Below are 15,069 nucleotides of genomic sequence, written 5' to 3'. Positions count from 1 at the left end.
CGCCCGGACGGACGCACTTCCGGCGGATGTTGGGGGGGGCAAGCCCGGAAACGGAAGTGAGCGGCGGGGCCAGTTGACCGTCACGGGGAGAGCGTCTGTACGCCGAGCGAGTCGAAGATGGTGAGTGAAACCCCCCCCCCCCATACCCCGGGCGACCCGAGTGGCCGGCGGGCTCGGGTCGGTGGCCGCAGGAGCAGCCCGCCGCCTTCCTGCCGTCCCCTCAGCAGCGGCGGGAGGAGGAGGAAGCCCGCCTCTCCCGCCATGATCTGTTGAGTCACGGGGTTCAGGGGTACTCGTGGCCGTCCGGGCTGGGCTCCGGCGCTGGTACCGGGAGCCGCGCCTCGGCTTCTTCCTCTTTCACCTCCTCTTCTCTCTACCCACCCACCAGCCGACCCCGACCTCGGTCCCTTCCTGGAGTCGGCGCCGAGGTGGCAGGGGCAAACCCGAAAGTTGCGGCGGTCTTGGGGTGGGGGCACCGCCCGTTAGCCCTTGGGAGTCGCGTCCCCCAAACTCCTCACCCGCCCTCGACCCTCGGAACCGCCTGGATAACAAACCCACAACTATGGGTCGGCTTTCCATCACTCTGCTTTTACTTTGCCAACATTTTGGGGAGTTTGTAGCATGTCAGGCGTTGGAGGGGGTAAAATTATATACTTGTTACTCCCCCTGTGTTAGCGTTGTTAGTGGAATCCTCCTCCCCCCTCGCCCCTTCTCTTTTTTCCTCTTCTTAAAAAAGTTTGCTATTTGGTAGAGATTTCCTGAATCGTCCGTCATTGCCCGTGACTCTTAATACCAGTCCAAATCTAGAAAGCTTCTGTTGGTGAATGGGCTTCCCTTGTAGCTCAGTCGGTAAAGAATCTGCCTGCAGTGCAGGAGACCCGGGTTCGATCCCTGGAGAAGGGAATGGCAACCCACTCCAGTATCCTTGCCTAGAAAATCTCATGGACTCAGGGTCCTGGTGGGCTGCAGTCCATGGGGTCCCAAAGAGTTGGGCATGACTGGGCGACTAACACTTACTTCTGTTGGCAAATACTGCTGAACATAGAAAAGAGGTTTTATAAACACTCAGAGGGACTTCCTTGGTGGTCCAGTGGCTAAGACTCTTGGTGTTATCCATGTAGGGGGCGGGGGTTTTTCCATCCCTGGTCAGGGAACTAGATCCCATATGCTGCAACTAAGAGCTGGCACAGCTAAATAAAAAATTTTAAGACACTCTGAAATAACTAGTGTTAACTTTTCATAGATTTGCTCCCCTCTTCTACTTTCTTAGAAACATTATGTACTGATCCCGATATTTTACAGAAGGGAATTGGCAAAGTGATAATGGGTAGAACCCAGAGATCACAATCCCCCTTTCTTTGTGCCTGGAAGAGACTTTTCTTGTGTCACTTTACAATAAAGCAGTCTGGGAGGAGGAGAACTGTGCATGTAGGAAATAACGTTTGGGAAGGTACAGTCATACAGCTCTAGTCCTGTAGGAGTTCAGATACCTGGAAGGATGAGTAGGCAGGGCCGGAAAGGTTCTGTGCCTTCATCACAGGCACCTGTTAGGTTAGTGACAAACACTAGATTCCAGCTTCTTTTCCTAATTGACCGTGACTTCTGTTCAGGGGAGTTGAAACCTGTTGTGCAGGTTCTTGAGTTCCAGGCTTTGGGCCTTGGACATTGTTTTTCAGACATTGAAAAGGCATTGACCAACCAGTGAAAGATTTTTTGTTTGTTTTTTGGTTTTCTCCCAGCTTTGTTGGAGGAGATTGCATGTCAAGCAGACTTTGCTGTGTAGAACTGGAAAATGGAAGCGTCTATGGGCAGCAAGACCCAGTAGAGTGCTCTTAAAGTTATCCAGGTGTGAGAGCCTGGATGCAATTAGTAGATTGGAGAAACCCTGGACAAACTACAGTACCTGACCCTAGTGAAATGCACGAATTGAAGTAAAACAGCAATTTGAAAAGCTAATTTCCCAGAGTAGTTTCTCCTAGAAGCTGTTGCTGCTGCTGCCAAGTCGCTTCACTCGTGTCCGACTCTGTGAGACCCCATAGACGGCAGCCCACCAGGCTCCCCCATCCCTGGGATTCTCCAGGCAAGAACACTGGAGTGGGTTGCCATTTCCTTCTCCAATGCATGAAAGTGAAAAGTGAAAGTGAAGTCCCTCAGTTGTGTCCGACTCTTAGCGACCCCATGGACTGCAGCCCACCAGGCTCCTCCATCCATGGGATTTTCCAGGCAAGAGTACTGGAGTGGGGTGCCATTGCCTTCTCCTTCTCCTAGAAGAGTATAGACTAAATACCAAACTGCTTGTAGCTTTTTGACATTTTTCTTCAGGATTGCAAGGATGTTGTATTCAGCACTAGATGGTTTAAACTCAGCATCTTGTGTTTGTTACATTTTTGTTATGCATGTATATTCTCTCTTCATTAGACTAAGCCCTAGACGCCAGATATGTATCTTCAGCATCTAGTAGAGTGAGTACCTGCCACATAGTAGATATAAATATTTGGTGATTAAATTACAGTGTAAATGAGTAGGGTGACAGAACACAAGTACCGCATATACAGTGAATCTTAGCGTTTTGTTTCTTTTTATTTAGGCCAGCCTGATTACGTGCGTTTATTTTTCACAGGTAGCACCCTCTTAAGGGAACCAAACGCTTTCTGAGATTCCGTTTTTTCTTTAGCTTCTGTGACCACTCTCTTCTAGCTCTTCTGTCCATTCTTAATTCCGTTTTCCTTGTTCTTTGTCCTTAAGGAATGGTACTCTCCAGGATTCTGTCCTCAACTTTTTTCATTCTGTGCTCATCATTCCAACGTAAAGAAAGGATCTTCCCAGTGAAAGTAAATCTGATCATGATCTGGTGCTCAATTTCAGAACAAAATCTTAATTTCTTTGCATATTTAAGCCTTTTCATTTTTCTTTTCACCAGCCTTTCTTTCTGCCCTACTCAGACATACAGTTAGCTGATCATCTCAAACTACTTGTGGCTTGTTCATTTATATTTTTATACCTTTACCCATGTTCTTGTTTTCCTGGAATGCCTTTCAGTCTGAGTGCACTCAGCTCAGGAATCCTTCCTGCCCCAAATTCCAGATTATTCACTGAACCTTGTGCATCTCTCTATGTGATGCTGAGGCTCATAGTAATGGCCTAGACTGTAGTCTCTTGGAGGGCAGAGACCTTATCTTTTCTCTGATGCTTAAACAGTATTTTTACATAGAGGTTCAGTGTGAGTTGTTAACATTTTTTTTAATACATAATAGTGTTTTTTATTTGTGTTGTAGAATGCCAGAGGACTTGGATCTCAGCTAAAGGACAGTATTCCAGTTACTGAGCTGTCAGCAAGTGGACCTTTTGAAAGTCATGATCTTCTTCGAAAAGGGTATGTAGGGGAGTTGTGACTTTGTTATAATATGTGAATTATTTTTCACAATATTCTTTAAATCTTTTGACAAGCCATAAATATGTATTTAATTTAAAAGATAGCAAGTAGTATACTTTAGACTAGAGGGAGGGAGGAGAGGAAGCATAAATGTTTCTATAGTGGAAGAAGCATTTTACCAGAGTACCAGGTTCCCAAGAAAGTGTGTCCTTCTAGGAGAGATTAGCCGGCAGCACGATTTGGTGGGATTCCTCTTTTTGCTCCTGATAACTTGGAGAGCCCTTTGTTCTTCATCTTATTAACTAAGGCAAATTGGGAGTAGTTCACTTTTCTTTGGGAGGTACTAGAACATAGCAGTAAAGAGCATGGGCTCTGGGTTTTGGTCATGACTCTGCTATTTACTAGATGTGTGTCCATGGGCAGATTACTTAACTGTTCTGTCTCATTGCCCTCACCTATGAAATAAGGCTAGTAATAGCATCTGTCTTTATTTTGAAGAATAAATGAGCTAATCCCTGGAAAATACTTAGACCAATATGTGACATTAAAGCAGTAAGTAAGTATTAGCTGCTCTTGTTTTTCATTTCTAGTTATAGCACAGTTGTACCCCTTCCCTTTATGTTTTCCTTTATGTTTTTATATGTTTAGGCCTCATTTTCTGGTACTGGTCTTTTTTCTTGGCAGATGGTTTTTTCTGTTTAGTCAAATATCCTCCCTACTGGGTACATACTGTATTTTGAATTTTATATTTACTTAGAAGGTATTTAGTCATAGAATGTCATTCTAATATTGGTCCCTGGAAGCAGACATAATGCCTCATTGTCTTTCCATTTTGTAATGAAAGATGCAGTATATTGCTTTTGGAATTGGAGATATAATTTGGTTTATAGTATAATCAAATTCATAAGCTAGCCACTAACCGAGTCCTGGTAATTTGGTTTTGGGTTTTGGTCCGTTCCCCCCACTCCCACTGCACATACACGAAATGCTCCTTTTTCTTCTCAGATTGTAAGATTACCATGAGCAGGACCATTTTCAAATTCCCAAATATGTACAAAGACAATATTTGATAAATACTGATGTTGCAGGATTTCTAAGGTTTCTTTCAGCTCTTAAATCCTGGTTGGAGAATAAGATGGTGATGTTTATATAGAGAGAGTGATAGGGACCCGTGGCCCGGTTCTAGCTATGTATCACCTAATATAGTACTTCGCATATAGTAGGTAGTTGGTAAATCTCAAACAAGTTTTTCAGTGTGTGTTTATCAAAAATATATTAACTATTGAATATGCATTAGATATGAACAGGAGAAATGTAGGTACTTTATGTAATAAAAGAATCACATCATCAGAGTAATAGTAGTACACACACTATGAAGTTTCTTCCAGATACAGAGCATCACTTAGCACCACTTTTTGGAGGGTTCTTCCCAGTTTATTGAGTTCTTGACCTCCAGGATCTATAATAGATATATTTACAACAATATATAGAATACTTGATCTTTTTTTTCCCTCTTAGTGTAGTTCTGTGAATATGTATTAATTCCCACAGTCACCACCACAGTCAGCATACAGAATAGTTTGTTCATCAGCCTCAAGCTCCCTGTGCCATTTCATTGTATGACAGCACTGATAGATAAGTGTGAGCCCTAGGTATTGAATGATCTATAACCTCCCTTTTAAATGTTTATTTTCAGTTTCTCTTGTGTGAAAAATGAACTTCTGCCCAGTCATCCTCTTGAATTATCAGAAAAAAATGTAAGTATGTTACCTGTGTTTTTATTTTTACCCTCTGGTAGAAAAATGATGTTAGTAATAACATGATTAAGACAATTCTGGTATTGAGCATTTGACTATAAAGAACATGAAGCCTTGTTTTCAATATCCTATGGAATAGGCTTTGGTTCACTAAAGCTCCCTTTCTACACCTTTTTCTCTGTCTTTTTTATGGACATTTCTAGAGGTTGGTCCACCTCTCCATTCCTCTCATAATATTTCCTCACTTGGTAATCTTTTTTATTTCTTTTATATTTTTCCCCTGCCATTTTTGCTATTGATATCCAAGCCCGACCTTCCAGCCTTGGATCTTTTTTTCAGGCCTTCATTTCCAAGTTACTGCTAGGCACAGGACGTACACAGATGGGTATGACATCATCCCCATCCTTTAGGGGCTGAAAATTTAGTGGGAAGATAAGCAGTGGATTGGGACTACCTGAAGCATTGTAGAGGACCACAGATGAAGCAGCCAAGCTATGGGAGGCTTTCTAGAAGAGGGGACATTTGAAAAGTTTTAGACTTATATTAGTCAGTTAAATAGGTGGAGAAAGGTCACTCCCAAAGGTAGGACATGTATAGATGTCCTGAAGACCACCTAAAGGGTTCTGTGTATGTGTGTGTCACATGGATGTCAGTGCTCATTGTTTTGAAAGCAGAATGTCACATTTAAAATTACGTGTTGTCTTTGTAGTTCCAGCTCAACCAAGACAAGATGAACTTCTCCACACTGAGAAACATCCAGGGTCTTTTTGCACCACTAAAACTGCAGATGGAATTCAAGGCAGTGCAGCAGGTGGGTTTCCAGGTGTCAGTTTGCATGCATCCCATCTGTGTGCTGAATTGATTGGGAGGAGTCTTCTTTTTGGTAAAAACTGTACAAACCTCACCTTCTCTTCTTCCCTGCAGCCTCTCCTACTTTCCCCCTGTTAGGATTTGATCTCCATTCCTACTTCATAGAGAAAAGCAGCTTTGAAATGGGAAACCCCTTCGATTAGAGGCTCAGTGTCTGGATAGTTACAGGCGTCCACTTTTATATTTCTCTCCTTCTGAGGAGTTACTTTGAATTTGTGCTGCCTCTAGGAATATCCAAGTGGAGGTGTCTAGTGGGCAGGTTGTATATCGCTGAATACACATGTTGCTCAGGAAGAAAATGTCCTTCCAGGTGTTTAAGAACTGTCCCCCATCTGTGCTCTAGATTCTGTCATATCACACTGCATTGATTCAGTGACTGCTGGATAGCTAACAAAGAACAGAAAAATGGAAAATTTGGTTTGGCTGCATTAAGGTTTGTTGAGTATGTGCCAGTGACTGCTGTGCTTTATAGCACACTGTGCTGCAGGTGTGAGGGAAAGGTGCTGCTGTCCTGTGCCACAGGTGTTGAACCAGGGTGAGACAGATCAGGTAACTAGGCAAGGCCGTAGGGTTGGTCAGTACTGAAAGCAGAGTTTGAACCTCTGACTCTATAGCCAGTGCTTTCTGCACTGTACTTAGGTACTGGTCTGCAGTATAAGTGAAGGTCATCCAGTCATGTCTGACTCTTTGTGACCCCCATGGACTATACAGACCATGGAATTCTCCAGGCCAGAATATTGGAGTGGGTAGCCTTTCCCTTCTCCAGGGGATCTTCCCAACCCAGGGATCGAACCCAGGTCTCCTGCATTGCAGGCGGATTCTTTACCAGCTGAGCCACAAGGGAACCCCAGTCTGCAATACATGTATTTAGTAATTGGAAAATGTAGATAGCACTAGTTCAGAATGGCATTGTAGTTTTTAAAAGCCCACAGATAACTTTGATCTTCATCTCTAGTTATCACTACTGTTTTAAAGGGTCATGACTTGTATTTGTGCTATGAGCATTACAGAACAACATACAAAATGAATAATCAGTTTATTAAGTGAAGTAATGCTCTCAGTGCATTTCTTCAGAATTTCTTCAGGAATTTGATTGTCCCATGTGTTTTAGAAACAAAGCATGATGTTAGATTCGAGAATTTTGTGTTTCATCACATTGTATGCTTCGGTTTTCCTGGACAGATGCAAAGGTCCCAAATAATGTGCAGACCTGATGGGATTATTAAGTATTAGTAAAAGCTTTCAATTTCAGTGTCTATATTTTGAATAAGGTTATGAAGAATTAAAAATATTCCTGTCCTCCCCCCCCAGTTAAATTGGTATTTTATTTAGTTTGTGAATTTTACAAATAATGAAGACACTGAAATGTGATCATGTATGTTTTTTCCTTTCTACTATTTCTAAGTTTGCTCTTTTATTCTTTTCCTAAAGGTTCAGCGTCTTCCATTTCTTCCAAGCTCAAACCTTTCACTGGATATTTTGAGGGGTAACGATGAGACTATTGGATTTGAAGATATTCTTAATGGTAAGTGTCATTCCATACCTTTTTCTGGAGCCCCAGTAATTACAAGGCAACAGCAGCAAACGAAACCTACTATGTCTTTGTCATCATATAGCTTATAGTTGATAAAATTCACTTGTGTTTATTCACTGAAATAAGATAAAATTTAATGGTAATAACTGTTCTTTAACTGGTTTTAAAAGTGAAAGATGTCTATGGAGTTCTGAGATTATAGTCATTTCAGTCAACCATTGACAGTCATTGATTTTATGTCCTGAGGATAAAGTCTGATGTGTGAATCCAGTATGATATTCTTAGGGCAGCTTAAACAAGGATTGTTGTTGCAGTATTCAGAACATTTGTGGGATATAACTAGCTTTAAAAACATCTAGAAAAAAATGAAAGGTTTCTTCAGAAATACCCTCCTTGTCCTCCTAGATGTGTTTCTGTAGATGGTGAATACTAAAGAAAAAAATTTTTATAAGTTTCTCTGGATGATTGTATTATGTTTGAGGTCAATGACTTTTAATTAAGAACGTGTAGCATCCTGTTATTTTCTGGTTCTGAGGAAAGAGAGCAAATACAGTTCTGTCCAGTATCGTCTGTGCTCATTGTGCCCCAGCAGTTCAGGAGAAACAGAAAAACGAAGCAGGATTAAATTATACTAGTTTCGCTCGGCTGCCGATGTTTGGTAAGGAAGTGCTGTGGACACAGCAGAAGTCTCATGAGCCTCTTCTGGGAGGGCACTTTTTGAGTGCAGGAAACCTCAGATTCCTAAGCTTTTACATTTAGTCCTCATTTAAAACAAGTAAGGTGAACAGCTAGGCCTTGCCTTAGCTGTTCCTTCTGCTTAGAATACTTTCCCCTCACTTCTCAAGTCCCAGTTTAAATGCCACCCCTTCAGAGAGGCCTTCCTTGACTGCTCAGTCTAACGTGCTCCCAGTTACCCTGTCACCTCACTTTAATTCTTTGCATATCACTCTTCTGGTATTTTCTTGTTTCTTATTTGTTTTCCCAACTTAAATACAGGCTCCAGGAGAGCTGGGGACTTTGTCTTGTTCACTCCAGGGCCTCCTAAGGTGCCTGGTTCATGCTGAGTGAGAAAAGCTCTGGCTCACCACTTTCTCCTCATCACCTTTGATACAGAAGGAATTTTAAAGTCTACAGTGAGGGAGTACTGTGTTAATCTAAGTGCAATATGAAGACTATTAAACTGGGATGAAAATCCGTACATTTTTTTAAAGTGTTGGAGGTGATGAAGGTTTTGCTTGCTTGCTCATCAGAGAAGTACTTGGCCAACAAAAATCTGCACGCTATGTTATAAGGAAGGGAAGAGATGTGAGACTTTTTCCTAATGCTGAATGTGGCCTTCTGTTTACTCCCTTCCTGTCACTTGAAGATGAGGAAACTGAAACTGACCAAGGTGACTATTCCTGCCTGGGAGGACCCTCCACGGGCTGGGGCCTTGCTCACCAGCACAGGGTGTGCTGTCTTCTAGGGCAAGTGTTTTATCAAATCAAAGGCTTAGACAAGCAGAGTTTCAAGGAAAGATGGCATTATATAAATGAGGATATTCTTTAAGAATTGAGAACATTACAGCCGAGACTCACGTCCTCCATGATTAATTACCCCCAACCCATCTCCCTCCTTCCTTCCCTGTTTGGTTGCTGCTTTTAGTTATTGGATGTCCTTCCAGACTTTCCATATGAAATCAGAAGACATTTGTCATTGCTTAGTATTTATCTTTTAACACAGTTGGTTTCGTACTGTGTGTATCTTACAGGAGGTATGCTGCATCAGTGCCTGTGTTGAGGGATGCGTGCTTCTCTCTCTCTCTCATTAACATGAAGCACTGCTGCAGCAGACACCTTTGTTCTTTGTACTCCTTTGTAAACATACTTTTGGGTTTTGGATGCCCTTTGTATACATAGTCCTCTACTCTGTTAATAATTGTAGCAAACTCTTGTATATCTAACCATTTATTAATAATTATAACAGTATCAGCTGTTGCTGAGGCTACTATGTTGTGTGACAAGTGGCCAGAGTCAGGATTCCTGAACTGATAATGACACAGTCATCTCCAGTCTCAGGAGGTCCAGTGAGGAAATATCCAAATCGATTTGTTACTCTTGATAATCATTATTTGAATGATTATTTATTTTAACAAACTGTTTTATAGTTTAATTCATTGGGTATCTATTCTGTTTCTTGTTCTGTGTGGAGGAGTAGAGGGCAAAAAAAAGAAAACGCTTTGTAGGAAGCTTACTGTTGATATTCATTTTATCTTAGGTGCATTATCACAGTTAAAGTAAGACTTTTTGTCTGACTCATCAATACAGACAAGAGAGAAGATTCCTAAGGTTTTTTTACTCTAGGATTCTGGTTTGTGTATATATGTGTTTGCAACAGAGCACAGAATGATAGAGATGAAATTGTAAATTACATTAAGGATTACTTAATCTCTTAGCGATTGTTTCTAGACTCAACTTGGAAGCCACTGGAAAATTTAAGAACTTTGAAACATGAGAACTTTTTCAATCTATATTTTCTTTTAAAATCCACTGAATTGAGGTATAGTCGACATACAATGGAATGCATCCATTTTACAGTGTCCAGTCTGTTAATTTTAGTAAATGTGTGCAGCTGTGGAACTGTCTCCTCAATCAAGATGTAAAATGTTTTCATCATCCCCCAAGTTTCCTTGGTCCTTTTGCTCCTCCACCCTTGGCCCCAGGCAGCCAGCGGTATATTTTCTATCACTTTATATTTGTTTTGCCTAATTTAAATTTTCATCTGAGTAGAATCAGAGAATTTATCTTTTTTTGAGACCCTTTAACATGTTTATTTTTGTTTCTTTTCAGACCCATCACAAAGTGAACTAATGGGAGAACCGCATTTGATGGTTGAATATAAACTTGGCTTACTGTAATGCCATGTGCTGTTCATGGAAGTAGAGGGGCTGCGTCTTGTTTATAGTTGTCTTTTTCCTATAATTTGATGTGCACAACATTAAAAGTACTAACACATGAGAATTGTTGCCTAAATATCTGTGATCATTTGAAATTATTTGGGTCATTGCTTTATGTGATAATTGAAAGCACTCAAGGGAGTTGGTTTTAAAACTTCTTATTTATATGAAAGCAACAGCTTTCTAGGTCTTTAAAAAAAATGTTACTAATATAAAACTGTGCACAGGTTCCAAATCAGCCTATTTTCTAGTTATTCCATAAATTTAATTTGAGTAGTTCTGAGCCTGCAACCTTTATGGTAGCATCTTTCAGAATAAACATCTATAATTGATTTTAGTGGCAATATTTCAAAGTAAGGACAGAACAAGACTATTAGATTTTACCTTATTTCAGTATAGTCCATTAATACTCAAAAGAATAATACTTGCTTTGTTGATGCTACGTTAGAATTATAGATATATTCTTTGATTCTTTCAGGTTTTTGATTTTGGTATTATCTTTAAACTGAAAACTTAAACAACCAGGAGATGTCAGTTTTAAAGTATAGTACTGCATAGATTTATGTATCACAAGATGCTTAAATTTAAAAACATAACATTCATGTACATACACATGCTATCTGTCCATGAACAAATTCCATGATAGTTTGTTTAAACATAAATCTTCCCTATGGTGGTTTGTTCTTAATAAGGTATTTTTTATGAACCTAGTTTACAGAAATTAAAGATTATCTGTTTCTCAGGAACATTTTTATTGTGTGAGTCACTGATTTATGACTGAAGGCAATGTTTCCCTCCACTCTGGGAGGTGGGGGCGGGTCATTGAACAACATCTATGAAAGGTTTGGGTTGTTACCACTTTGGGAAAGGGTTTCCAGCTCGCATCTGGTGCTTGGAGGCCAGGGATACTACTGAATATTGTAGAGTAAAAACTGCTCCTGACTGTCGAGATGAAGTGTAAAACTGTTTGCCAGCACAGTCTTTGCCACCCCACTTTACACTTAAATTATGAGAAAATATAGAAATAATGAAGGTTCACTTGTTTCTAAATGTGTTGTCTTTCAGCTAATTGTTAACAAAAGTTGGAGATTTCTGTGCCTTAGTTGAAGAATCTTAGATACCTTTCCTGACCAGTAGAGGGTACTATGAAATTAATGAACACAGTCTAAATGGTAAAGCTGATGCTTTAAACACAGAAATGGACATGATTAGTGCCTATTTTCTGAAGGTCTTTTGCTTCCTCCTCTCTGCCCCCCACCGCTTCCTCTTTAACCTTCTTTGTGTTTATGCCAATGATCCTCATCCCTGGGTGTGTGTAAAATCACCCGGAAATTTTAGGGGAAAATGTTCGTATCAGTCTGAATCTCAGTCCCAGTAGGACAAGTCTGGAGTGGATCCCAGGAAGTCTGCTTACTTTTGAAAAGCTCTCTGATTTATATGCTTGCTTTCCTTTCTTTGCTTGTTTTTGCCTTTATATTAATGACATTTGTCAGCACTAGTTAATTCTTTGGGTGTACCCCAGTGCTGAAATAATTGCTACTATTTCTTAGTCTCTGCAGTCCATAGTATTTACCTGGAGTTGGGATAATTTGGGTTCCTTCATAAAGTAAACTGCAGGTTCCTCCGAGTTAACTTTGCTTAGGTGTCAGGCTCTTCAGTTAGGCATTTTCTTTTTTCAGATGCTGTGATTTTTCTTAAGGAATCAGTTTAGTATTTGAGGAGTCTAATAATAGAGTTACTTCACAGGCTGCTGCCTGATTAAAATTAATTTTATTAACACTAAAATTCACAATAAAAGACTAGAATGTAGTTCTGTGTTATGTTTTTTTAAATATCTGTGAATAAAGGAACTTGTGGGTTTTACTGTCTCAAAGTATTGGGTGGGTTGGCAAACAGTTGAGCACTGGCACATTGCAGGGTGGCTCTTCCAGTGAACACGCCTCTTCACACCTATCCTTGTACAAAATACGTATGACAGGCTGATCACTATAATCAGTGTTTCTTTCTACACTGGGTATAATTCCTCTTTCACAAGTAGACGTAAATATAACCAGTGCTTTCATGCATTTTGTTACTCCTTGGAATATAGACATTGCAAGAATAGAAGATAGCCTGAACAAGTAGATTACTTTCAAAACAGAAAATATAGTGTATAATTTAACACTGGAATCTGCAGTTGGGTGAATCTAAGTTTAACAAAGCTTTGGGCATCAGAGGACAGACACTGAAGCCATACTCACAGAAAACTAGTCAATCTAATCACACTAGGACCACAGCCTTGTCTAACTCAATGAAACTAAGCCATGCCCGCGGGGCAACCCAAGATGGGCGGGTCATGGTGGAGAGATGTGACAGAATATGATCCACTGGAGAAGGGAATGGCAAACCACTTCAGTATTCTTGCCTTGAGAACCCCATGAACAGTATAAAAAGGCAAAATGATAGGATACTGAAAGAGGAACTCCCCAGGTCAGTAGGTGCCCGATATGCTACTGAAGATCAGTGGAGAAGTAACTCCAGAAAGAATGAAGGGATGGAGCCAAACAAAAACAATACCCAGCTGTGGATGTGACTGGTGATAGAAGCAAGGTCCGATGCTGTAAAGAGCAATATTGCATAGGAACCTGGAATGTCAGGTCCATGAATCAAGGCAGATTGGAAGTGGTCAAATGAGATGGCAAGAGTGAATGTTGACATTCTAGGAGTCAGTGAACTAAAATGGACTGGAATGGGTGAATTTAACTCAGATGACCATTATACCTACTACTGCAGGCAGGAATCCCTCAGAAGAAATGGAGTAGCCATCATGGTCAACAAAAGAGTCCGAAATGCAGTACTTGGATGCAATCTCAAAAATGACAGAATGATCTCTGTTTGTTTCCAAGGCAAACCATTCAATATCACAGTAATCAAAAGTCTATGCCCCAACCAGTAATGCTGAAGAAGCTAAAGTTGAATGGTTCTATGAAGACCTACAAGACCTTTTAGAACTAATGCCCCCAAAAGATGTCCTTTTCATTATAGGGGACTGGAATGCAAAAGTAGGAAGTCAAGAAACACCTGGAGTAACAGGCAAATTTGGCCTTGGAATACGGAATGAAGCAGGGCAAAGATTAATAGAATTTTGCCAAGAAAATGCACTGGTCATAGCAAACACCCTCTTCCAACAACACAAGAGAAGACTGTACACATGGACATCACCAGATGGTCAACACTGAAATCAGATTGATTATATTCTATGCAGCCAAAGATGGAGAAGCTCTATACAGTCAGCAAAAACAAGATCAGGAGCTGACTGTGGCTTAGATCATGAATTCCATATTACCAAATTCAGACTGAAATTGAAGAAAGTAGGGAAAACCACTAGACCATTCAGGTATGACCTAAATCAAATCCCTTATGATTATACAGTGGAAGTGAGAAATAGATTTAAGGGACTAGATCTGATAGATAGAGTGCCTGATGAACTATGGACAGAGGTTCGTGACATTGTACAGGAGACAGGGATCAAGACCATCCCCATGGAAAAGAAATGCAAAAAAGCAAAATGGCTGTCTGGGGAGGCCTTACATATAGCTGTGAAAAGAAGAGAAGCGAAAAGCAAAGGAGAAAAGGAAAGATATAAGCATCTGAAGGCAGAGTTCCAAAGAATAGCAAGAAGAGATAAGAAAGCCTTCCTCAGCGATCAATGCAAAGAAATAGAGGAAAACAACAGAATGGGAAAGACTAGAGATCTCTTCAAGAAAATCAGAGATACCAAGGGAACATTTCATGCAAAGATGGGCTCAATAAAGGACAGAAATGGTATGGACCTAACAGAAGCAGAAGATATTAAGAAGAGCTGGCAAGAATACACAGAAGAACTGTACAAAAAAGATCTTCATGACCCAGATAATCACGATGGTGTGATCACTGACCTAGAGCCAGACATCCTGGAATGTGAAGTCAAATGGGCCTTAGAAAGCATCACTACGAAAAAAGCTAGTGGAGGTGATGGAATTCCAGTGGAGCTATTTCAAATCCTAAAAGATGATGCTGTGAAAGTGCTGCACTCAATATGCCAGCAAATTTGGAAAACTCAGCAGTGGCCACAGGACTGGAAAAGGTCAGATTTCATTCCAATCCCAAAGAAAGGCAATGCCAAAGAATGCTCAAACTACCGCACAATTGCACTCATCTCACACGCTAGTAAAGTAATGCTCAAAATTCTCCCAGCCAGGCTTCAGCAGTATGTGAACTGTGAACTTCCTGATGTTCAAGCTGGTTTTACAAAAGGCAGAGGAACCAGAGATCAAATTGCGAACATCTGCTGGATCATGGAAAAAGCAAGAGAGTTCCAGAAATACCTCTACTTCTGCTTTATTGACTATGCCTAAGCCTTTGATTGTGTGGATCACAATAAACTGTGGAAAATTCTGAAAGAGATGGGAATACCAGACCACCTGACCTGCCTCTTGAGAAATCTGGATGTAGGTCAGGAAGCAACAGTTAGAACTGGACATGGAACAACAGACTGGTTCCAAATAGGAAAAGGAGTACATCAAGACTGTATATTGTCACCCTGCTTATTTAACTTATATGCAGAGTACATCATGAGAAA

At 40.6% G+C, this 15,069-nt stretch overlaps 1 protein-coding gene across 1 annotated transcript; it reads left to right on the top strand.

Moving 5' to 3' along the window:
- Position 1: 1 nt before the first annotated feature.
- POMP (proteasome maturation protein) lies at positions 2–10,533 on the top strand. Its single transcript, XM_019971465.2, has 6 exons — positions 2–120; positions 3,276–3,373; positions 5,070–5,130; positions 5,840–5,941; positions 7,432–7,525; positions 10,363–10,533. The coding sequence occupies exons 1-6, from the start codon at positions 118–120 to the stop codon at positions 10,428–10,430; spliced, it is 426 nt and encodes a 141-aa protein (XP_019827024.1). The 5' UTR covers positions 2–117; the 3' UTR covers positions 10,431–10,533.
- The last annotated feature ends 4,536 nt before the right edge of the window (positions 10,534–15,069 follow it).

The sequence above is a fragment of the Bos indicus genome, chromosome 12 (genome assembly GCF_029378745.1).
Source record: "Bos indicus isolate NIAB-ARS_2022 breed Sahiwal x Tharparkar chromosome 12, NIAB-ARS_B.indTharparkar_mat_pri_1.0, whole genome shotgun sequence".
In the NCBI taxonomy this organism is placed as follows: Eukaryota; Metazoa; Chordata; class Mammalia; order Artiodactyla; family Bovidae; genus Bos; species Bos indicus.
The sequence above is the reverse complement of the archived record's forward strand: the minus strand, read 5'-3'. Positions and strand labels throughout refer to the sequence as shown.